The sequence below is a fragment of the Acomys russatus genome, chromosome 12 (assembly GCF_903995435.1).
Source record: "Acomys russatus chromosome 12, mAcoRus1.1, whole genome shotgun sequence".
Taxonomy (NCBI): domain Eukaryota; kingdom Metazoa; phylum Chordata; class Mammalia; order Rodentia; family Muridae; genus Acomys; species Acomys russatus.
The window spans coordinates 36,777,271-36,803,157 of NC_067148.1; the positions used below are offsets into that span (position 1 = coordinate 36,777,271).

The following is a 25,887-nucleotide window of genomic DNA, read 5'->3' on the forward strand; positions in this document are numbered from 1 at the left end:
TGTATCAGGAAGTGATCCCAAGTTGGACTTTGAGGATGACTTAGAATCTACCCTCGTCTCTCTGCCTCTTCATGGCTGGAGTTACAGGAATTCACCACCATGTCCAGTTCATAAGGTGCTGACCTGTGTGCCAAGTGAGCACTGCTTCCACCTTGTCACACACCCTCCCCCAACATATGTTGGGTTTGATTTTTGTTTAGTTTAGTTTTGGTTATTTTGGTTTTTTTGAGACAGGGTCTCTCTCTGTGTTAGCCTTGGCTGTCCTGGGCTCACTTTGTAGGCCAGGCTGGCCTCAAACTCACAGCGATCTGCCTGCCTCTGCCTCCCGGAGTGCTGGGATTAAAAGCGTGTGCCACCATGCCCAGCTTTGTTTTGTGTTTTTAAAATACAATTTATTATATGTACATTAGTGTTTTGCCTGCATAAATGTCTGTGTGAGGGTGTCAGGTCTTTGTGTTACAGACAGTTGTGAGGTGCCCACGTGAGTGCTCAGAATTGAACCCAGGCCCTCTGGAAGAGCAGCCAATGCTCTTAACCACTTGAGCCATTTTGGGTTTTGTTAAATGTCTATTCTATTTAAGGCATTCAAAATGGCCACTGGTCTTTGGAATTTTCCCCCCTGGTGTTACCTGCATCCCTCTGTGGAGTGGGTGGCTGGTAGATATCCACCTAACACTTGGAGGTGCAGGTGCCACAGGAAGGCACCCCGGGAAAGCACCTCGGGAAAGCACAACTGCTTCCTCTCTTTGTCTAGCAGAGTTTGTATTCAGTCAGCCCCACAAACATCCCCTGACCCGGCATTGGAGGATGGCTGGGAGAACCCAGTCAGTCTATCCCTAGAGGAAAGTACCACTGTTTAATAAATTATCAGTTCTTAGAGAGCAAGTCATCCCCCCCCCCCCAGGGTTTCTCTGTGTAAAAAGCCCCGGACCTGCTTTGTAGATCAGGCTGGCCTCAAATTCACAGAGATTGCCTGCCTCTGCCTCTGCCTCCTGAGTGCTGGGATTAAAGGCATGAGCCACAGTTGGAGCTGAAGCTTTCTGAAGGGAATGCAGACAGCCAGCACTGTGCAGCAGGGAATTGAAGAGCAGAGAGTGCGGGTAACCAGTGCAAACACCTCACATGTATCTAGTTAGCATGGCCCAGGGATGCGAGTTGGAGATTGGTCAGAGATAAAGGAGACCTTGTTTTTAGAAAGAGGCAGAGGAGCTGGGCATGTCATACCTATAATCCCAGCACTTGGATCTCTGTGAGTTCGAGGCCAGCCTGGTCTACAAAAGGAGTCTAGGACAGCCAAGGCTACACAGAGAAACCCTGTCTCAAAATATCAAAAAACAAACAAACAAACAAACAAAAGCAAGGGGCCAGTTGGTGGTGGCATACCCCTTTAATCCGAGCACTGAGGAGGTAGAGGCAGGCAGATCTCTGTTTGAGGCCAGCCTGGTCTACAGAGTGAGTTCCAGGACAGCCAGGGCTACACAGAGAAACCCTATCAAGAAAAAAATGGGGAAAGGGGTAGAGGTTCGAGGCCAGCCTGGTCTATAGAGGGAGTTCCAGGACAGCCAGGGCCACCCAGATAAACCTTGTCTCAAAAAAACAACAACAACAACAACAAAAAACAAACAAACAACAGAGAGACAGAGAGAGGCAGGGAAGAGGGAAGGCTGGAGCGATGCCTCTGTGGTGTTGTTGCTCGGCATCCCTGAGATCCAAGAGAGAACTGAAAATCCATCACTTCTAGTCTGAGACTTTCATTTGACAAGCAGTCAGAAAAAATTCTATAAAGATTTATTTTCAGGGTATGTGTATGGGTGTTTTGCCTGCATGTACCAGTCACATGCCTGGTGCCCACAGAAGCTGTCTGATCTCCTAGAGCCAGAGTTACAGACTGTTGAGAGCCACCATCTGGGTGCTGGGAAAGGTACCTGGGTCCTCTAGAAGAGCAGCCAGTGTTCTTATCTGCTATGACATCTCTCCAACACTCAATATCACCTTAAAAGTCTTTCCATGTTGTATACTGTTGATTATAGTTTCTATTTGAACAAGTTACAAGGAAATTTCCCGCAGCTTTGTGTCACTGTCATCCTGGTAGCTGTAATAGCCTACCTAGGCTTGCAAGGGATATTTTGTTTGTTTGTTTTTTGTTTTTTGAGACAGGGTTTCCTCTGTGTAGCCCTGGCTGTCCTGGACTCACTTTGTAGACCAGGATGCCCTTGAAATCACAGAGATCTGCCTGCCTCTGCCTCCGAGTGCCGGGATTAAAGGTGTGGGCCACCATACCCGGCAAATCCCAGCACTCTTATAAATAAAAAGAAGAAGAAGAAGAAGAAGAAGAAGAAGAAGAAGAAGAAGAAGAAGAAGAAGAAAGATACTGGTTTTTTACAAGTACTCATTGGCCACCTTTAAAGAGGACAACATTTATTTGGTTGTAGGTAAAAGAAAAAAAAACCACACAGGTTTTTTTTTTTTTTTTTTTTTTTTTTTTTGCCAATGGCAAGCTATAAAGCACATATGACTACACAATTAACCCTTGAGAGCATCTTCAGATCAAGGCAGGTATGAACAGAGCCATTTCTTGCAAGCAGGTCTTGCTTCAGTCCTGCAGGGACCTCTGGTTCAGTAGAAGCCGCTGTGCCCTCAGGCAGAGCAAGTCCACATGGAGAAACGTGAGCACTTGGACCAGATGCAATTCCAGCTGGGTCGGTGGGTGGAAAGCTCATATTTCTGATGCATAGCCAGCACAGCAAGCATCCCCTACCACGGGCCATTCAGCACAGTTAACATGGCCTCCTATTAACTCATGTTGCAGACAGTGAAAGTAGTGAAGCAATGTAGTTTTAAAATACATAACATGTTGTTTCACAGTACCTAATTGTTGGTATGTGTGCATTTAAGATGAAAATAAATATCACTGCTTCGGTTTCAAAGACTGTCGTTATTATTTATTTACTTTTGAGGCAGATTCTCACTATGGAGCTCTGACTCATCTGGAAGTCACTATATGGAGTAGTCTGACCTTGAACTCACAGTGGCCTGCTTGCCTCTGCCTCCCAAGTGCTGGGATTAAAAGTATGCACCACCATGTCCGGCTGGTGCTACCTTTGTTAAAACATCAAATTGTGCTCCAGGTATGATGATAACAAACAGGTCTTTGGTCAAGGGTGTAGGCAGAGGCAGGGAGGCAGAGGAAGGCAGGTCTCTAGGATTTCAAGGGCAGCCTGGTCTACATAGTGAGACCCTGTCTCCAAACAAAACAGAACAAAAAACAAAACAAAACAAACCCAAACCCAAACCCAAACATGTCTTTGTGCTAGGCCAAGTGGAGCATGGCATGCACATTATTGTCTGTCTACTTTCCAGGCAATGCTCAAGTCATTGGAAGCAATAGCAAGTATGTGCATTGGTGGGGCCTTTGGGGTTCCTTTCTATTAGCCAGCTTGCTTATTATGGGTGTTTTCTAGGTAGTTTCATGGAGCAAGCTTTCTGCTAGTCCTTAGGGCAGGAGACAGTGGAGACCAGATGGAAACTGTTCATTTAATTACCTGTTAACATCTGGGAAGTTCTCCTTGCTTTCTGCCTGCAAGTTAGACCTTGGGAGCATTCTGCAATTCCAATTGCTAGCATTCTGCCTTTAATTACCAAAGATAATTGAGAATGGGGTGGATTCGTTTTAGGCAAATTTGACCCAAGACACTTGCAATTTTGCTTGATGAGCAAATTGTATCAGTTTCCTGCTTTATGGCATGGAGATGGATCCTAGGGTCTTGAAGATGTTAGGCTAAGCAACACCCCCATACCAACAAGTAGACACTTAAATCATTTAAAGGTATGCATAAGCAAGTAAGGCAGTCAGACATTTCAAAATGATCCTGGGAGCAGCATTCTATTCTGTAGTCTGAAAATGTTTTAGCTTTAGAAAAATAGAGATCTTGGCTGAGGAAGAGTATTTTTTTTAAATGATGTCCCAGATCAGACATCTTCATGTATGAAACCTACAAAAAGAACTATTTTTAAAATTGTGCCAAGTCCAGACAAGTGAATCATCTATATGACAAGAGGCACCAGAGTTCGGCTGGTTGGCACCAGTGTCCTGGTGTTAGGTACATGGTCAGCTACAAGGCAATCCATCTATGACCTTCACAGCCTGACTCTTAAAAAAAAAAAGAGGTGTGTGTGTGTGTGTGTGTGTGTGTGTGTGTGTGTGTAGGGTGTGTAGGGTGTAGGGTGTGTTGTACACCTGTAAGTCCAGAAGAGGGTGGCAGGTCCCAGGCAACAATTAGCTCTCTATTATATTTACTGGGCAAGAAAAACTCCCAAAAGATGATTCTTCTCCCCTTGCCACCCCAACAGGGTTTCCCTGTGTAACCCTGGCTGTCCTTGAACTTGTCCTGTAGACCAGACTGGCCTTGAATTTAGAAATCTGCCCATCTCCCAAGTGCTGGAATTGAAGGCGTACACCACCACACCAGGCTCTAAAAAAAAAAGGTGGTTCAATCTAAGACACTGGTCAAGTGCACTAAGAAACACACCTGACGCTGAGGACATCACTCATGGACCATGGGAAGGCTTGGTGTTGAGTTTACAACACATTTCAATGACATGGTAACTGAGTTAGAAAGGATGGCCAGTTTCATTTCTTAAAGGAAGAAGTAGAAACTGTACTTCTTAGTTACATAATTCTTTCATAAAAATATAAACTGTGTTTTAAAAAATTGTACTAATTTGTATTCATTAAAAATTTTTTTTGTATTTTATGTATATAGGTGTTTTATCTGAATGTATGTATGTGTGCCACATGAGTGCAATGGCCACAAGAAACCAGAAGAGGGCGTCTGATCTCCTGGAACTGGAGTTGTAGGTGATTGTGAACCAATATGGGGGTGCTGGGAGCTGAACTCTAGTCCTCTGCAAGAGCAGCAAGCACCTCTTAACCTCTTTGCAACCTTTCCAGCCCACCGATTACATTGCCTTTGCATGATACCAGTAGACCAATAACTCCTTGTAAATATTAATTTATGAAACTCAGTCATATTCTCATGCTCAAAGCCCATTTATCTGGACCTTCTGTGGAAATATAGACACTTGGGTTTTACCTTATAAGGAAGTGGTTGAGAGCTAGGCATGGTGGCCCATGCCTTTAATCCCAGTGCTCGGGAGGCAGAAGCAGGTGGATCACTGTGAATTTGAGGCCAGCCTGGACTACAAAGTGAGTCCATGACAGCCAAGGCTACACCACAGAGAAACCCTGTCTTGAGAAAAAAAAAAAAAAAAAAAAAAAAAAGAATGGTTGAGTTGCAAAGCTTTTATTTCCAGTCTTTGCATGTAAAACCCTAGTCCCAGTGGATGAGGAGAGAGAGAGACAGAGGGAGGGAGGGAGGGAGGGAGGGAGGGAGGAGGAATGGTGGGAGGAAGGGGGAGGAAGAGGGAAGGAAGAAAAAGAGGTGTGGGTCTTTTTTTCTTTCAGGGTCTCATCTAGCCCAGGCTGGCCCAGAACTCACTAGGTGATAGAGGCTTGAGCCTCTGATCCTCCTACCTCCACCTAGAGCTGGGATTACAGGCATCTGCCACCATGCCTGGCTTGAAAGTTTATTCCTAAGGGCATCTGTACCAACTATTTAACAAGCTACAAACACCGTCATCTCTAAGACCACGTGCCACCTCTGCAGAGAGGTCACGCTTACTGATGAAGTGACGACAGTGGCATCTACAAGCGACGCCGCCAGTTACCACACCGAGCGTTCCTCTAGCAGCCAGGTGAGCACGGCATGAGGAGGGAATCCACACCAAACGTTACACGACTCTAAACATGTGCACCGTCTACATACTTTCTTCTGGATTGTCCTACCATCTGAATACATGGTTGAATGAGCAAAGAGAGTATTCCTAGCATGTAAAGCAACCCACATACATAAAAGGAAAAATCGTATTTTTGTGTGATGTCGAAGATCCACCCTACGGGGAAAAAAAAGTGCATATAATTCAGTATAACAGTGTGAGACAGGCCCCGAAGACGCAACGCAAGCGTTTCTTGCTGCTTCAAGTGTTTTTCTTTGCAAGAGGTTGAACTGGAAATATAGTTCAGTGGCCAAGCACTTGCCTAGCACACATTAGACCTAAGGTTCAGTCCCCAACACTGCCCACCAGAAGAATTTATTAAACCTTTTGTGACACTGGGGATGGAGAGATGGCTCAGAGGTTAAGAACACTGGCTGCTTTTCCAGAGGCCCTGAGTTCAATTCCCAGCAACCACATGGTGGCTCACAACCATCTATAGGTGTACATGCAAATAGAGCACTCATGTATATTAAATAAATAAATCATTTTTAAAAAAAGATCTCACATATTCAAGGCTGGTCTCAAACTGTCTGTGGGTGATTATTCTTTAATTTTTAATTTTTTTGTGTGTGTTCTTGAGACAGGGCCTCACTATGTAGCCCCTTAACACACCACATAAACCAGACTGGCCTAGAACTCACAGAAATCTGCCTGCCTCTGCCTCTCAAGTGTGCCACCATGCCTGGCTGCTATTACTTGGTTTTGTTTTGTTTTTTTTTAATTTCTGTGTAAGTGTATGACCTTTGTGTGTGTCACTCTTGTGGCATGTGCATGTGTGGAGGTCACAGAACAGCTCTGTGGAGTAAATGCTCTCCTTCTACCTTTACATGGACTCCAGAGATTAAACTCGGGTCATCCAGCACTTTTCTCACTGACCCATCCCATCAGCCCTGTTAAATGTGATATTAGATTTTAAAATAATAGACAGCAGGTGTGGCAGAGGCGGGTGATCTCTGAGTTTGAGGCTAGCCTGGTCATAGCAAGTTTCAGGCCAGCTTGAGTTACCCAGGGAGAGCCTGTCTTATAAAAAAAACAAACAACAACAAAAAGGAGACAAAAAAATTAAACTTTTTTTTTTTTTAACAAGGTTTCTCTGTGTAGGCCTGGCTGTCCTGGAATAGCTTTGTGGACCAGGCTGGCCTTGAACTTACAGTGTTCTGCCTGCCTAGTGCTGGGGTTAAAGGCATGCATCACCACACCACGCCATTTTTTTTTTTTTTTTTTTTAAGACAGACCCAATCTGCTCTTTCTCCATCTGCAATTAAACACATAGTCTAAAAAATAATGATTCAGCTTCAGAATCTGGAAGCCACGCTGACATCTCAGCAACCCCACCAACTTCTGCTCAGTGACACCGCTGCCCACAATGGACTCCTATGGGTGACCGCAACACGAGTAAGTGAAGATGCTGTAGACTGGTATGTGTTACCTACACAGAGCAGATGAGGGTCCATAGTCTGAAAGTTAAAAGATCAGGGCAGGACCTGGGGCCACAGGTCTGACATCCCAGCTATGAGAAGAATGTAAACTAAAGGCCTGTCAGGGCTGCAGAGTGTCCCCACAGAGTCAGCCTGGGCAATTTAATCAGACCTTGCTCGAAATTAAATAAAATTAGCCAAGCTTGACACACACTTCTAATTCCCCCTCCCCCAATCTCATCACTTGGAAGGCAGAAGCAAGGCAGATCTCTGTGGGTTTGAGGCCAGGCTGGTCTGTATATTGCATTTCTGGCAAGACAGCCACATAGTGAGACCCCTGACCCTACGAGGGAAAACAAAAAACAAAAACCTGTCAATCAATATAGCTTAGTGGCGATCACTTACTTGCTTTGCATGAGGAAAGGCTTAATACCCAACACCACCCGTGATGACAGCAAAACCAAACAATGGCGTTCTCATGTTCTGCTCATCACCAGCAGAAGCTGGCTTAGTCACTAGTTCAATCTTCAGTCTTCATGTGACCAAGTGCTTAGGAGTGGGAACTACAGCTCTTAATCTCAGCACTGTGCCTGAAGCAGGTTGAACTAGCATTGCCACTGTGTAACCCCAACCTCAGACAAAGCATAAAACCCCATCTGACTGGAAAACAGGGAATGTCTTTGTGTGTGTGTGTGTGTGTGTGTGTCTGTGTGTGTGTGTGTGTGTGTGTGTGTGTGTGTGTGTGTGTGTGTGTGTGTGTTCTGTGTGTGTACAGGTGCCTATAGAGACCAGAGGAAGGTGTGAATTCTCTGGAGCTGGAGTGGTTGTGAGTGGATGTGGGTGCTGAGAACCAAACCTCTGGAAGAACAGCAAGTGCTCATTTTTTCGAGACAGGGTTTCTCTGTGTAGCCTTGGCTGTCTTGGACTTGCTTTGTAGACCAGGCTGGCCTTGAACTCATAGGGAGTCCACCTGCCTTTGCCTCCCAAGTGCTGGGATTAAAGGCATGCACCACCATGCCCAGCTTTTTTTTTTTTTTTTTTTTTAAGTTTATTATATATACAGTGTTCTGCCTGCTTGTATACCTACACACCAGAAGAGGGCACCAGATCTCATTACAGATGGTCGTGAGCCACCATGTGGTTGCTGGGAATTGAACTCAGGACCTCTGGAAGAACAGACTGTGCTCTTAACCTCTGAGCCATCTCTCTAGCCTTGAAGCAAGTGCTCTTAATCACTGAGCCATGTCTTCAGCCTCCCACCGCCATACTCGGAATTGAACTTAGCTAGGGCCTCACACTTGCCAGGCAAGTACTCTACCACTGTGTAAACTCAATAGATAGCAATCTCTTGACCAGGCACACAGCACCTCACCTGGTTGTGATCTCTGTTCTTCGGTTTGGAACTTGGGACCTTTGCAGTTCTCTCATCCATTAATTGAAGGCATTGGCTTTAAAGTTAAAGCTGGTTTCCTATTCAGTTGCCCTCCCTTTTTATTTGCATGTGCCCAGTGAGACGGATAGGTGTCTTTCTCATCAATTAAATCGCTCCAGTTCTTGGACAATCTTGAAAATGCTTGTTAGGGTGCTAGGTTTTATTCAAATGAGGGCAAGCCATCTGGTTGGCTGGGTTTTGCTAGAAAGTATTCTGGAAACATCTAGAAAACCCACCTACTACTATGACATCTCTTAAGAAGTGAACACCCAGCCATGATATAAAGTGATAGGTGAATTAGACTGAAGCTGGGTGTTGTCCAATGTCATGATTGAATGTGTAACGGCTTGAATTGCATGTTTTCCTTAAATGGAAGCACAACCATGTCTAATGTGGCAATAAATCGTACCAGGTTTTGAAATGGGACTAGAAATCTTGCTGAAAAATGGGAAACATGTTTGCTTCTGAAACCGTTTTTTTAAAAAAAGGTAATTGGAGAAGTAATTTTCTTTGCAGCACATTAAGTAGTATTTCCAGCCCATTTGGGACATCTAGCAAGAATTGAATGTGGTTATTTAATCGCTGGTACTGCCAGGCTTCCTGACCCCATAGTGCATGAGTGCTGGGCCCACGTCTCATTATGACTTTAGTTTCTTGGCCTGGAGGGTCAATTAAATATTACGCAGGCAGCCAGTGAATGCCCTTCACCATTACTGTCTGAATCAGTGGGAGGGGAGGAAGCAATACACAAAAGGAGAAAAGGCCCTTTACACCTGGCACATCCGCACGTTGGCCTGGTGTCCCCAGAGCAGTGAGGGTAGGCACCCACAGAAACTTCTCTCTTTGACTGTTCCTTTTGTGGTAGGTTTTGTTGTTGTTTGTTTGTTTTTGAGTTGGAGTCAATATGTAGCCAAGGCTAGCTTTAAATTCCTGATGCTCCTGCCTCCACCTCCCAAGTGCTAGAATTACAGGCTTGCACCAACATACCTGGCCTGAAAGTTATCTCATAACTATATATTTTTATAAATACATGTGAAAGATATATGTTTGTGTGTGTGTGTGTGTGTGTAAGCATGTGAGCATGTGTGTGTGTGTATGTGTACATCTGTGCATTCACAGTGATTGGAGGTTGAAAGACAGTGCTGGGTGTGCACCTCCATCTCCGGCCATCTGTTCCTTTGAAGCAGGGTTTCTTCCTGAACTTGAGGCACAAATTGTTGTAGATAGACTGCCAGAACAGTAAAATCATGATTTTTGTTTGTTTGTTTGCCTGTCTGTTTTTTGAAACAGGGTTTCTCTGTGTAGTCTTGGCTATCCTGAGCTCACTTTGTACACCAGGCTGGCCTTTGCCTCCTGAGTGCTAGGATTGAAGGCGTGCACCACCCACCACATCTGGTGTAAAATCCTGTTATGGCAGCTTATTACAGCAGCAACAGGCAACAAACACAAGGCTCGACCCAAGCATGGATGCCTTTTTGTTGTTGTTGTTTATTTTTGTTTTGATTTGTTTTGTTTTTCTAAGATGTAGGCTCCCCAAGGATCACCTTGGACTCCTGACCTTTGCCTCTGCCTCTCAAGTGCTGGGACTACAGGCGTAGTGCACCACCACACCCAGTGTATAAGGTGCTGGGTATAGAACTCCCAGCATTGCCAGGTACAGTGGCACACGGTTTTAATTCCAGCACTTGGGAGGCAGAGGCAGACAGATCTCTGTGAGTTCGAGGACAGCCTGGTCTACAAAGCGAGTCCAGGCCAGCCAGGACTACAATAGAAACCATGTCTTGAAAACAAACCAAACCAAACCAAAACCAAAACAAAACAAAACAAAAGAAACTCTCTGGGCGCACATGCCAGGCAAAGACTCTCCAAACTGAGACACATCCTCAGCCCTGTTTTTGGTTCCTCCTTCTAAAAGATTTTATTTAATGTGTTTAATGTGTGTGTGTCTGTGTATGTATGTGTCTCTCTCTCTGTGTGTGTACGTGGCACAGTCCTCCTCATTCACTGAGGAGGTCAGAGAACAATCTGTAAGATTCTGTTCTTTCCTTTCGCCATGTGGGTTCTGACGGTTGGAATCATCCGCTTATCAGGCTTGGTGATGAGGGACTTTACCTGCAGTCATCACTGGCCCCTAGTTGTAGTTTCTTGAAACAGGGTTTCATCATGTAGCTATAGCTGGCCTGGAATTTATAACACTCATCCTGCCTGAATACCCCTACTGCTGGTATTTCAGGTATATACTGCCACACCTGGCCTTTTTGTCTTTTTGAGACCGCTAAGGCAGACCTCTAGCTAGCAGTGTTCTTCCTACCTATATTTCCCAAGTGCTGAGATCACAAGCACATGTCACCATGGCCAGCTCTGACACTGGATACTGTAAGGGGGAGTACGGACCACCACCCACCCTGCCCTCTTGCATGCACTCTAAGCTCTGGGTACCTTGGGGCACTCACCTGCAAATGGTGGTCCCAGTAAGGCTGAGATGCCATTGGCACAGATGATGATGCCATAGGCATTGGCCAAGTGCTCGGTGCCAACCAGGTCCTCCGTCACCACAGGCATGAGGGAGAAATAGCCGCTAGAAAACCCAATCAGGGCACAAATGACAGCCAGGCTCGCATAGGTATGCATCAATGGCAGAAGGAAGATGCTGAGGACCAGGGTGAAGTTGGCAATGAGGAAGACGTTCCAGACGCTGATACAGGGGAGGTCAGCCACGGCCCCCAGGATCACCTTCCCGAAGATGTGCAGTATTGCTATAATCGAGGTCAGAGGGAATGCATCGTTTTGCTCTGACAGGCTATACAAACTGACGATTTCTGGCAGGTGGATGAAAGGGATGACAAAGCTGCTGTATGCAAACAGAGCCCAGAAAATAAAGGCAACAAACACGCGGTTGGTGAAGAGTGAGGCTGTCCCAAAATAGCCCGAGTACCAGTCCCTAAAGCCCCTCTGAACTCGCACAGTAAGTTGGCCCACAGTCTTCAGAACCCGGAAAGCACACAGGTTCTTCCTGGCACGGGTTTGACCTTGACACTCTTGTGTTTGAAGGTCACAGATAGTCTCCTCCTTCCCAGGCCTTCTGTCTTGATCTTCAGTCATGCCCAGCGGTAGTCCTGACTTCACAGATTCAGTGGAGTAAGCTGGGAGGGCACACGGCTCCTCTGCTCCTGGGCAGTTTTCTACTTTTCCAGGAGAGAGAGGCCTCATGAGTGCTCCACAAACACACAGGTTCAAGGATACTGCACCTTGAATGAACATGGCATTCCGCCAGCCATACTCTGCACACAGGTATTTCAGCAACACGGTCATCAGGAATGTCCCAAATCCTGTCCCTGTGGTACTAAGGCCCTGGGCTAGGGCCCGTCTCTTCTGAAAATACCTTCCCACCATGACCACTGCTGGCAAGTAGGCCATTCCACTGCCGAGGCCTGCAGGGGAGAGAGGAGAGAGGGGAGACAGCACCGAGACACAGTCAAAATCCAAAGTACCTAAAGACCACCTGCTGTGTCAGGCAGCTTTCCAGATTATAGCAGAACACCTGAGGTGATCAATGTAAGAAGAAGAAATGTTTAATTTTGGTTAGCAAGTTTAGAGAACTTAGTTCCTGATGCTTTTGAGCATGACGTGACAGAGCAATGGAGGGGAATGTTAACTCAGAACGTGGTTGTTCTGGCAAAAGATCCCATCCAAAGATCTTCTAGGTCTGTGTGATCCGGCTGGAATACAAACATGCTTAGATACAAAAAAGCTTAGATCCACCACCACACCTTTAAGTCCAATGAAGATGAAAGTTAGTTTGTAGAAGGAAGCACCCATGTTTGAAAGTGATGTCTAATTGAGTGGCAGAAAAGGACAAATCAGAGAAGATTTGACAGAATAGGATACACCCAACTCTTGGGAGAAGAGAGCGGAAAGGGAAGCTACTTAAGAGGCAGTTTTACAGAGTGAGGAGGCAGTTTTACCAGGACAGTAATAGAGAGATGGGTTGCAGAGAGAGAACTCAGGTGAAGATGGAATGAGCCAGAAAACGAGAAGCCAGAAGATTAGAGCAGATTGTGGAGTTAGTTTGAGGCCAAGCAGAGCAGAGAGAGAAGCCAGATTAAATAAGACAGCTGGGAGAAGAGTTTGAGCCAGAACAGCTGAGTTGAACCAGCCAGCCCAGAGCTCAGTAGAAACAAGTAAGGGTGAGCTTATTAATCAGTAAGTCTCAGAAGCTGAAATTCTAGGCCTAGGTTAGACTGTACAGAGGCTAGAAGCTTCCAGGACTAGGCCTAGGTTAGCAGAAGGAGGCAGTGAGCCTCCCAGACAACCACTGATGCAAGAGAATGAAAGTTACAAAGAAAAAACAAAAAGCAAAGCTGTGGCTCCTGGGAAGTAGAGAAAAAGAGGAAGAGAAGAGAGGGATCCAGCTGTTGGCAGAGTGCTTGCCCTGGTGTGCACAAATTCCCAGCACCATGTAAAACTGGTCACTGTAGCCGGGCATGGTAGTGCACGCCTTTAATCCCAGCGCTCAGGAGGCAGAGGCAGGTGGCTCACTGTGAGTTCAAGGCCAGCCTGGTCCACAAAGCGAGTCCAGGACAGCCAAGGCTACAAGAGAAACACTGTCTCGAAAAACCAAAACAACAAACAACAAAATATCCACCTCCATCTCCTTACACCATTATATAGTTCCATTCTAATGAAGGAATAATAGTAACTAGGTACAGAATCTGTGAGGAGGGGTACTAGAAGGAGCTGCCATTTTTTCCCATCAGTCTTTGCAGGGGTTTCTACCAATAACATCAGAGCAGATCTCTCCTGAATGATCAGAAGATTTAAAACACAGAGTTCCAGGCCAGCCTGACCTACAGAGCGAGGCCCTTTCTCAAGCAGAGTCAACCAGAAGAAGAAAGTGGCAAGTCCCTTGTTAGAGCGTGCTCATGAACAGTATGTGAGGAGATTTCTGAGACCTTGTGAGAAAACTCCAAGTAAACAAGACAGAGTCTTACAATCTCTGTTCCTTCGCTATATGGATTTGTTCTTGGAATGGGTGTTCATGCCCCTCCCGGGTGTTGTAAACAGGAATGGGCTTACTTTAGATTACCCATCATCTTACGCATTATTATTTAGAATGATGTTTCCATGAGTTGAGTTGCCCTCCTGACTATATACAGCCTGGACTCATGTGACCTTGTCCTTGTGACTGTGTACATCTTGAACTCCAGTAAACCTTGCTCATATGACTTTGCCCAACCCTCAGAATGCCCTGAGAGTATAAATTGTCTGATGCCCTGAATAAAGATGGCTACTGTATGAGACTTTAATTGACCTCGTGTTTAGGCCCCACTCTCCCAGGTTCATGCCAACTAGAGCAGTGACAGTCCCTAAGCCTCCTGCCAATATCAGTGAGGGCAAGACACAGTCCTCAGCTTTGGACCAAACTCTAAACCAGTCTTTATAAAGCTTATGATCACAACGGTAGAAATCTAGAATTTCTTAGAATGTAAAATAGACAGAGAAAACAGCCTTTAGAGATCAGCAAGACAGCTAACAAGATGGAGGGGCTTGCTGCCAAGCCTGACAACCTGAATTTGTGGAAGGAGAGAAGTAAATTCTGCAAGTTGTTCTCTGACCTCCAAACTGGTACTCGTGTGCCTGTGTAAGGAAGGGGGCTGGAGAGATGCTCAGTGTTTGGGAGCACTTGTTGCTACTGTAGAGGACTTGGGTTGGTTACTGGCACCCACTTGGTAGCTATAACCATTTCTAGTGGGTCTGACCTCTCCTCCCCCACTTCTGACCTCTGTGGTCACCATGTACACCTGTGGTTCATATATATGCATACACATAAAATAAAATTTAAAAATCTAGGGCCTGGAGAGATGGCTTCATGTTAAGAGCACTTGTGGTTTTTGCAGAGGATCCAGGTTTGGTTCTCAGCACCCACATGATGGTTAACAAACACCTGCAATTCTAGTTCCAGGGACCTGACACCCTCTTCTGGCCTCTGAGGGCACTGCACACACGTGGTGTAGATACGCATCATGGCAAAATTCCCGTAAACATAAAATATAAATGAAAAAGGCCGGGCGGTGGTGGCGCATGCCTTTAATCCCAGCACTTGGGAGGCAGCGGCAGGCGTATCGCTGTGAGTTCAAGGCCAGCCTGGTCTACGATGCGAGTCCAGGACAGCCAAGGCTACATAGAAAAACCCTGTCTCAAAAAAAAAAAAAAGAAAAAAAAAGAAAAAAAAGAAAAAAGAAAGAAAGAAAGAAAGAGACATCATTTCATGGCCCATCACCAGGCCCACATCACCTTCATTAGCCAACTGACGTTGAACAGTCTGTAAAAGTAAAAAACATGCAAATGACATATCTAGATGACTGTGTATCTTTATACAAAACCCTAGCTTGATCCTCCAAGAAATGAGAAACTCACATAGATTTCTGTGGCTGGTGTGGCCTTTTGAGACCTTCAGGCCTTTTTGTCCCTTCAAAAGCTGGCCCCACAGTCTCACCATCAGACAGACCCTGCAACTTACGCCTTCAGCTCCCAGACCATTTGGCCTCAGCAATGCCACCCAGCCCACCATGCTGTGAAAGGAAATCCTCCTCTTCCCATCCTGTTTCCCCCTCCCTCACCTGGTAGTTGCTTAGTTCTCTCCTTCTACCATGTGGGTCCCAGGGTGTCAGGCTTGGTGGTAAACATAACTGTCTGCTGAGCCACCTTCTTACCCAAGACACATCTTGAGAGAGAGAGAGAGAGAGACTAATTTTGTGACACAGGGTTTCCCTGTGTAGCCCTGGTCATCGTGGAAGTCTCTCTGTAGACCAAGCTGGCCTTGAACTCAGAGATCCAGCAGCCTCAGCTTCCCAAGTGCTGAGATTAAAGGCAGTCACCGCCACCAGCAAAGTCTACTCTATGAGTATGTCTATGGCTATTCTAAAAAAAAAGAAAGAAAGGGGCTGGAGAGATGGCTCAGTGGTTAAGAGCAGTGACTGCTCTCCCAGGGGTCCTGAGTTCAATTCCCAGTAACCACATGGTGACTCACAACCATCTATAATATGATCTGATGCACATTGTAAACATAATAAATAATTTTTTTTTTTTAATTTAAAGCAAGCAAGTCCTGTGTGGAGAACCACAGGGGATGTACATGAGAAATGTACCGTGAGGCAGTTCTGTTGTTGACTATCATACATCATACTTAGTGCTTGCTCAGCATTCATGAGACCTTGGGATGGAGCCCCAGTACCACATAAGCCACAAATTGTGAGACACTATGAATCCCAACGTCAATCCAAGTCAAGGTCAACCTTGACTAGATATAGACTTGGAGGCTAGTCTGTGCTACTTGATAGCCTGCCTCAAAAACCAAAACAACACCCAAAACCCGGGATGACTGTATCAACAGGGGACATAATCTTTGTTTTTTGATTTTTTGAGGCAGTGTTTCTTTGTGTAGCTTTGGTTGTCCTAGAACTCACACTCTGTACACCAGGCTGGCCTTGAACTCACAGAGATCCACCTGCCTCTGCCTCCCCAGTGTTGAGATTAAAGGTGTGTACCAAGGAGCTGGAGAGATGACTCGAGATTAACAGCACTGACTGCTCTTCCAGAGGTCCTGAGTTCATTGAGTTCAATTCCCAGCAACCACATGGTGGCTCATAGCCATTTATAATGAGATCTGGTGCCCTCTTCTGGCCTGAAGTCATACGTGCAGGCAAAGCACCGTGAGAGTGTGTGTGTGTGTGTGTGTGTGTGTGTGTGTGTGTGTGAGAGAGAGAGACAGAGACAGAGACAGAGACAAAGAGAGAGACAGACAGAGACAGAGAGACAAAGAGGCAGAGAGAAATAAATAAATATATTTTTAAAAAGAAATACACCACCACTGCCCAGCCTAGGTGATATAACCTTAAGATTAATTTTTGTGTGAGTGCCCGTGTGAGCACATGGGTGTGCAGGTGCCCATGGAGGCCAGAAGAAGGCATTGGGTCCCCTGAGCAAGTGTAATATGAGGTTGCAAGCTGCCCGGTGTTCGTCGTGGGAACTGAACTCCAGTCCTTTTGAAGAGCAGCACGCACTCTTCACTGCTGAGCCATCTTTCCAGCCTCTAATGGAACAGTTTAAATCAAATCAAAGGGAAGCTTATAAAAACAGAACGATTTAACGACTCCTCATGCCATCCCTTAGCTTCAACAAATCTCAGCTCACAGCCAATTTTGTAAATACCACGTATTATTTTGGGGCAAATCAAGAATATATTACCTCATGCATGTTTTAGGATAAATCTAGGAACCATTTACATAGCATAGCTCTAGCTTCTCATTGGAAGAAAATAATCCCCTGATACACTAACTATCCAGAAGGTGCTCCAATTTCCACAAGTCTTCTAAATGACTATTTTTAAAAAGCAAAACAAAACAAAAACAAAAAACAAAAAAACAATGTCTCCAGCCTTTAATCCCAGCATTGTAGAGGCAGGTGGTTCTCTATGAGTTCAAGGCCAGCCTGGTCTACAAAGTGAGTCCAGGACAGCCGGGGCTGTCACATAGAGAAATCCTGTCTTGAAAAACCTAAACAAACAAACAAACAAACAAAAAGCAAAGCAACACACCCAAACTTGTATGTTTAAGCCATGATTCAAAAAGGGTTCTCAGGCCACTATCTGTTGATGCCTATTTTAAGTCTTTTAGTCCCCTAACCCCAACACCTTTTGCAAATTATTTGTTGAAGACTCTGGGTGATTTGTTTTGTAAAATGATCATTTCTGGATTTTGATGATGGAACAAAGTAAGTGTACTTATTTTCACAGGGTCTCTTCTTCTGGACTAGACTGGCCTAGAATTTGTAGCTAAGGATAGCCTTGACATTCTGATCCTAGCCAGGTGGTGGTGGCATTTACCTTTAATCTCAGTACAAAGGAGGCAAAAGCAGGCCAAGGACAGCCTGGTGTACAGAGCAGGTTCCAGGACAGCCAGGGCTACACAGAGAAACCCTGACTCACTCTGAAAAACTAAAAGTGTTATCAAATGTCTTCTAAAAAATTATTAGTAGTATAGTAGTATATGATGTGTGTAAGACTGCACGCGTACACACACACACACAGACACACACACACACACACACGCACGCGCACATATAGAAGTCAGAAGGCAGTCATTCTCAACCTATGAGTCATGACTTCTCTGGGTGTCAAATGACCCTTTCATGGGGGGGTCAAATATTAGATCCTGCATATCAGATATTTATATGATTCATACAGTAGAATAGTTATAGTTATGAAGTAGCAATGAAATCCTTTTATGATGAGGGGGTCACAACATGAAGGCCTGTATTGAAAGGTTACAGCATTAGGAAGGTTGAGAACCACTGCTTTAGGAGGTGGGTCTTTCCTTCCCCCTGGAGATCCACACAGGCTGTCTCGGCTTGTACCTCTCATAGGCAAGTACCTTTACCTGTGAGCCATCTTGCCAGCATCTTTTTTTTTTTTTTTTTTTTTTTTTTTTGCATATTAAGCAGAAAAATGTTTATTTCTATCAAAATGAATAAAGTCCATCTTCAAGCAAGATAGCAAAAATCAATTAACACAATGAATACTTAGGATAGCATGCACAGAACCGACTCTGCTACTCAAGCACATATGCCAAAATCAAGAGGAACACCAACTGTCACACCGAAGAAAAGCAGACCTGTTGGCTCCTGCGACATAGTCCAGGCTAGCTTTAGCCTTTGTACCATCTTGCCTTAGGATTACCGACATGCTATATATCACTATACCCCAACCAAAACAACTTTTAGTTGCTTGGGTAGCCCAGGCTAGTCTTAAACACACTGTGTACATAGCCGAGGATAGCTTTCCTTTCTCATTTCCCTGCCCCCACTCCTGAGGGCTAGGATTACAGCTATGTACATCTGGACATTTTGTTTTATTTATGGGTTTTGTTGTTGTTGTTGTTGTTTTGAGACAGGGTCTTACTGTGAATCCCTGGTTTGCGGGATACCATTCTGTAGACCATGCTGGTTTTGAACTAACAGAGATTCTTCTGCCTCTGTCTCTTGAGCACTGGGATTTCTTTCTTTCTTTCTTTCCTTTTAAGAGAAAGTCTCTCACTATATGGCCTAGGCAGCCTGAAATTCATTGTGTAGCCCAAACGGACCTCAAACTTTCGGGTAATGCCCCTGCCTCTGACTCCCAGATGCTGAAAATGCACGTGCCACTACACCCCTGGATTTTTTGATTAAAACAGCTTTCAATTCTGATGTAACAACTAATTTTTGAGTAGAATCAGAGTCCTTTTCCCACAGAGTCAGGCGGGATCAGCTTGACCAGGACACAGGTGTGAGAGGAAGTAACTGCTCGCTGTGCGAACCCCACAACCTGTGGGCAAAGGAAATTGTGGCTGGGAATACATTTTACAGGATGCGAGCCACTCCACATGGTGTTCAGTTTTAATCCATCCCCTGCCTGTGTGCTAGATTGGCCCTGCCTGTGGTTTGCACTAATTCATTCATCTGAACGGAGCTGGAAGAGTAAATGACTGTTCTCTGAGTCACAGTCAGTCCTACACTTACTAATGAGAGAATGTCATTCATTTCCCTAACATTTTTGTTTACTTGATTAAGCTTGTGTCATTATCCCTCTTTCCTATTCTTCGAAGGAGAACCGTGTATCCTAGCATTTAGGGGCTGGCATTAAAGTTTGAATTTTGTTCTATTTGGGAAGTTAAATACAAGTGCTAGTGACATAATAAGAGAGAGAGAAAGCCCAGTGGGTAAGAATGTTTGCTGTGCAAACGCCACAGTCCGAGTTTGAATCCACAACATCTAAGTAAAAAGCCAGATGTGGTTGGGCGAGGTGGTGCACACCTGTAATCCCAGCACTTGGGGAGACAGAGGCAGGGAGAGCTTTGGGAGTTTGAGGGCAGCCTGGTCTACAAAGCAAGTCTAGGACAGTCAAGGCTACACAGAGAAGCCCTGTCTCAAACAACAAGAACAACAAAAAGCTAGATGTGGCTTCGTGTGCTTGAAACACTAGGGCAGTGGGTCAGGGTAGGGCAATGGGAGGGATCTCCGGGGCTTGCTGGCTGCCAGCCTAGCTCCAGATTCAGGTAGAGACCCTTTGTCAATGAATAAAGCAGAGAATGACACACACACACACCCCACTTTTCCAAGACAAAAATGGAATGTCTTTTAAACTATTGAAATGTTGCCAGGTGTGGTGGCACACACCTTTAATCCCAGCACCCAGGAGGCAGAGGCAGGCGGATTGATGTGAGTTCAAAGCCAGCCTGGTCTACAAAGTGAGTCCAGGACAGCCAAGGCTACACAGAGACCCTGTCTTGAAAAACAAAAACAAAAACAAACAAACAAAAAAGGGAATACCTTCAAAAAGTTTGTTTTAGATTTGTTTATTTTATTTTATTTGGGCATTTTGCCTGCGTGCATACATGTAAACCATATGTGTGCGCAGTACTCATAGACGTCAGAAGAGGGTGGCCAGATCCTTTGGAACTGGAGTTACAGGTAGCCAAGAGCTGCCATGTGGGTGCTGAAAATGGAACCCAGGTCCCCTGTAAGAACAAGTGACCATCAACAGGCTCTCTCCTTGCCACAGTTAAATTCACCATCTAAATGCACAAAACACTGAAATAAAGAAAAAATTTTAAACCATGCTTACCAGCTGCCACTCCAAAGGTAATAAAGAGAGACTGCACGTTGGCTGCATAGGCGCTCAACACCCAGCCGAGGGAGTTCACCAACCCTCCAATGATTGCTGTCTGGCGGCACCCGCAGGTATTAATGAACAAACCGATGAAAGGTCCTGCCATAGAGCAATGGAAAAGGCACTAACTAGAGGCTCCTTTTTGTCTTCCGTGTCCCCATACAAGAAGTTAAAGAATAAATCATCACCAGGGCTGTTTAGAGAAGACCAAACCAGGGCTAGCAAGGTGGCTCGGCAGGAAAGGGGCTTGAGGCCAAAGCTGCCAACCTGAGTTTAAGGCCCAGAACCCATATGGTAGAAAGAAAACAGACTCCTACAGTTTGCTGACCTCCACACATGTACCCCACCCCCCAATAAAAATATAGTAATACATTAAAATGAATATAATATACTTTTAATAAAGTAGGCAAAGCCAAATCATGAGAGGGGGTCCTTGCAGGTGTCAAGACAGGCAGCAATCTGAAAAGAGCTGAGAATGAAAACTCAGTTCAGATTGACTTCCTCAACCTGGATCAAACTTTGGGAAGTCTGGTGCCAGGTGCTTTATTGTAGGCATATTTAAACACAATAGAGTTTAGAAAAAAGGTTTCCAGGAAACAATCTTTTTAATTCCAGGCTCACAATAAAGCTTAAGGTGTGACTATGTAGAAACTCCTTTACAAAGGACGTGTGACCAGCTGGGCAGTAGTATCTCACACCTTTAACCCCAGCCCTTGGGAGGCAGAGGCAGGCCAATCTCTGTAAATTCGGGGAGAGCCTGGTCTACAGAGTGAGTTCCAGGACAAGACAGCCAGGGCTAATAAAGAGAAACCCTCCTCAAAAAGCCAAAAACCAAAACCGAAAAAAGCTCATGTGACCATAAAGGTGGGTCACAGACTCTTTCTCCCTACACTTTTACCTTTAGCTCCCAGTCAATAGAATCCATCTTTAAAGGAGTTAGAGGCTGGCCTTGAACTCATAGAGACCTATCTGCCTTTAAGGGAGATATCACATGTATTTTATGGTCTGCTGACCTCTACGCTCTCTCAGGCAGAGACAACAGCAGATTCTAGGCTGTTTAGCTATGAAACCCATCTTCATGGTCACATGTACTTTTTTCAGTTTTGGTTTTTGGCTTTTCGAGGAGGGTTTCTCTTTGTAGCCCTGGAAGTCACTCTGTAGACCAGGCTGGCCTCGAACTTACAAGGATATCACTCTGTGGTTTGGGTGAGGTCTATCTCTGCAGATAATAAAAAGCTTACCAGGTCCATAGCAACATCCACTCCCAGCTTTCTGGATGGAACGCAGGTATTTTATTTCCTCCAGGAGGAGACACCTCTGAGTGATTAACATTCCAGTTTCCCTAGAATCTGAAAGCACAAGGACCTTTGTGCCCCCCAGCAATCTTAAAGTATAAAAACCTTTGGGATGTACCTGACCTCACCAGAGAATACACAGCTCCAGACTGGAAACAAGCAGTCAATCTCACTCTGCCGACAACAGAAGCCCTTGCCTAGTAGTGGTCTAACAGAATGCAGCCTGGCATGCATTTTCTCACCTTACACAAAGTTTGAAAATGTGTGGGAAAAGTAAACACTTGAAAATAAGAGAAATCAGCCTGGCAGTGGTGGCGCACGCCCTTAATCCTAGCACTTGGGAGGCAGAGGCAGGCGGATCTCTGTGAGTTTGAGGCCAGCCTGTTCTACAAAGAGAGTCCAGGACAGCCAGGGCTACACAGAGAAACCCTGTCTTCAAAAATGAGAGGGCTGCGGGGGAGAAATCACACACACACACACACACACACACACACACACACACACACACACACACACACACACACATCCAGTAGCAACACTGACTAGTTTCCTACCAATCTCCAACTGACTGGGTCCATGTGATGGCTGGCCCTCTGACTTAGTCACATCCTCTCAGGCTGGTAGCAACTTCTACCCTTGCCTCTGGTCTTCTTCCTGGCTTTCTATCTGTTTTATGCAGACAAAGTTACATTTCACTTATAACATTTATCTATGCGCTGTGTTGATCAGAGAGCACCAGACACAAGCAACACTTAAAAGGACTTGCTGTCTTCGATACACTGAGGCCCTGCTTTCTCCCCCAGTCCTCCTCTGAGACTATTAGGTTGCATTTTTTAAAAAATTTCACGAATCCCAGGCTGGTCTCAAATTGCCCATGTAACCAAGGATGACCTTGCACTTCTGGTCCTCCTGCTCCACCTCCCAAATGCACCATGCTTGGCTTGTTAGGTGCTGAGGGATGGACCTCAGCGCTCCATGCATGCTAGAAATGCATCCCTGCCCCAGGATGTGCATTTTTGACACTGTGTAGAGATCAAAGATGGTTATCATCGCTTTATATAGTTATTGAGTATTACATTTGGGTGGGGCTTTTCAACCTAAAGATGAACTTAGGGCTGGAGAGATGGTTCAGTGGATTAAAAAAAAAAAAGTTTGCTGTGCAAGCTTGAATACCTGAGTTCAATTCCTAGAACTTACAGTGGAAGGAGAAAGCCAAATCCTGGAAGTCGTCCTCTCACTTTTACAAAGCGGCGGGGGCACACTTGTGCCCATGCCTATACACATATGTATGCTTACAGTACATCCACCCACAATAATAAATAAAACTATTGAGCTCTCAAGACTTTCCCTGCTCAGCCCCAACTAAAATAAAATTCCCCTGTGAGGTCTCTTTCTTCTGTGCCAGAGAAGGAACTGGGGCCTCCCACACACCAGGCGTGTTGTTACTTTTCTTTGGCTGTGACCAACCTGATAAAAAGAACTTAAGGGAAGGTTTGTTTGGGCTCGGGTTAGAGGGTGAGTTTCTCAAGGCCACAGGCTCACATTATAGTGTCTGGTCACACTGTGTCTGTCATCAGGAAGCAGAGACAATGCTGGTGCTCAGCCAGCTTCCTCCAGACCCAGAAGTGGAGCGGCCCCACATTAGGGTAGGCCTTACCTCCTCAGTCAGATCAACCCAGAAACCCTCACAGAGGTTTGTCTCCTAGTGACCCTAAATCTGTCAAGCTGACAATGAAGACTGAGAATCGTTCTGGGCAAGCGCTCTGCCAATAGGCTACAGCCCAGCCTTGCCTGCCTTGTGTGTGTGCTTAAAGATTTGTTATATATATTGTTTCCTCTTTTGAGACAGGGTTTCTCTGTGTAACTGTGGCTCTCCTGAACTCCCTTTGTAGACCATGCTGGCTTTGAACTCATAGCAATCTGCCTGCCTCTGCCTCCCGAGTCCTGGGATTATAGGGGTGCACCACCATGCCCGGCTTTATTTTTTATAGTTTTATTCATCATGTAGCTCCAGCTGGCCTGGAGCCTGCTAAGCAGACCAGGTTGTCCCGGAACTCACAAAGGCCCAACCGCCTCTGCCTCCCAACTGCTGGGATTAAAGGTGTGTACTAATATTGCTATCAAGAAGTATTTTATCTGTTTAAAAATGTATGCATTTCTTTTATGCATATGCATGTTTTGCCTGCATGTATGAATGTGCACTGTGTGCATGCCTGGTGCCTGCAGAGGTCAGTAGAGGGTGTCAGATGCCCTGGAACTGGAGTTTGAGACTATGAGATACTTGTGGGTGCTGGGAATTGAGCCCAGGCCCTCTGCAAGAGCAGCCCGTGCTCTTAACCACTGACATCACTCCAGCTTCATAAATTTGTATTTGATTATGTGCATGCCTGTATGCACGTGAATACAGGTGCCTGTGAAGGCCTGAAGTGTCAGATATTCCTGGAACGGGAGCATTTGTGAGCCACCGTGGATGGTTGCTGGGAACTGAACCCAGGTCCCCTGCAAGAGCAGGAAATGGGCTCAACTACAGAGCCATCTCTCTAGCCCCTCGTCTGGAGTTTTTGAAAGTACATAATTTGAAACATGAATGTAAAGATGTATTTATTAAGTTCTGACATTAATGACAACAGTTCAGTTAGCGTATTTCTTTCTTTCTTTTTTTTTTTTTTGGTTTTTCGAGACAGGGTTTCTCTGTGTAGCCTTGGCCATCCTGGACTCACTTTGTAGACCAGGCTGGCCTCGAACTCACAGCAATCCGCCTGCCTGTGCCTCCCAAGTGCTGGGATTAAAGGCGTGCGCCACCACGCCCGGCTTCAGTTAGCGTATTTCAATAGACTTACTATATACTAAATATATCTCTATATAGCATGTGTTACATATTAAATATGTATATTATATAAATAACATAAAATCAGCCCACTGGTATGAACATCTGAGAGAATTCTTGGGAGTAAGTGAAACTGAGATACCATAGTTTGAAGTTATTTCTTAATATACATTAAAGAATAAAATCAAAGCTAAAAAAAGTCAAAGCTGAGTGGTGGTGGCACATGCCTTTAATCCCAGCACTTGGGAGGCAGAGACAGGAGGATCTCTACAAAGTGAGGCCAGGACAGTTAAGCTACAGAGAGAAACCCTGTCTCGAAAAACCAAAATAAATGAATACATAAATAAAATATAAATAAATAAATAAATAAATAAAATAAAATCAAGTATGGACCCTATGAAAGAGTAGCCAGCCCTGCATTTTAATTTTTATATATTCACACTCACTTGACCATGCCATAATTGGGTGATCAAGGGACCCACACTGGAACATGTGTGACTTATGGCTTTGTTACTGAGAGCCCTTTGAGATGTGAAAGACCAGAAAGGATTCAGAGGCAAGTGTTTTTTATATGTATGCTTGTGAAATATCCTAAGACATTTGAGGGGGGAAAAAGGGAAAGATCTAGATCAGTGTGAATCTTCCTGGCTGGAGGATTTTACGAGTCAGACAGAAGGCATTAGCTGCTGTCCTGACAAGAGCACTGGTGGACAATCGCTGCTGGCACTAAGTTGACAACCCTCTGGCGGTCTAGTTAAGTGAGTGCTGCTTGGTGAGGCTTGCCATTTATGTTTTGCAAATGAGAAAAGTCAGACTGGGAATGCTGTAGATTCTCTGTAGTTAGGAAGTATAAACATTCAAGGTATGGGGCAGGAATCCCACTCCAATGCTCTGGCTTAGTTTTGTTTCCTATGCATTGCTCATAGATGACCAGCAGGTACTGCCAAGAGCTAACTGCTATTTTGGCACAATGAAAAGAACTGATGGCTGGGCATGGTGGCGCACGCCTTTAATCCCAGCACTCGGGAGGCAGAGGCAGGCGGATCGTTGTGAGTTGGAGGTCAGCCTGGTCTACAAAGCAAGTCCAGGACAGTCACCTGTCTCGAAAAATAAAATAAAAAAAGAAAAGAAAAGAACTGATGTCCACAAGTCTTCCTCCCCCCCCTTTCTCTCTCTGTCTTTCTCTGTCTCTCTGTCTCTGTCTTTCTCTCTCTGTCTGTCTGTTTCTCTCTGTGTGTCTCTCTCTGTCTGTCTGTCTGTCTGTCTCTCTCTCTCTCTCTCTCTCTCTCTCTCACACACACACACACACACACACATTTACTCACATTAATAAAGAACTCTCAAACCACCACAGAGGAGTGGTTCAAAGGCAGTCT

At 45.2% G+C, this 25,887-nt stretch overlaps 1 protein-coding gene across 2 annotated transcripts in view; it reads right to left on the bottom strand.

Moving 5' to 3' along the window:
• Positions 1-5,458: 5,458 nt before the first annotated feature.
• The window catches only part of Slc16a14 (solute carrier family 16 member 14), a 28,299-nt gene continuing 7,870 nt past the window's right edge, over positions 5,459-25,887 (bottom strand). The window contains exons 3-5 of one of the 2 annotated variants that reach the window (XM_051154224.1): positions 20,345-20,488; positions 11,139-12,116; positions 5,459-5,952 (exon numbers count right to left, since the gene is read on the bottom strand). In XM_051154224.1, the coding sequence (XP_051010181.1) occupies positions 5,801-5,952; positions 11,139-12,116; positions 20,345-20,488 (1,274 nt within the window). In that variant the 3' untranslated portion in view covers positions 5,459-5,800. The remainder of the gene's footprint in view (positions 5,953-11,138; positions 12,117-20,344; positions 20,489-25,887) is intronic. The other variant, XM_051154225.1, reaches the window with a different exon arrangement.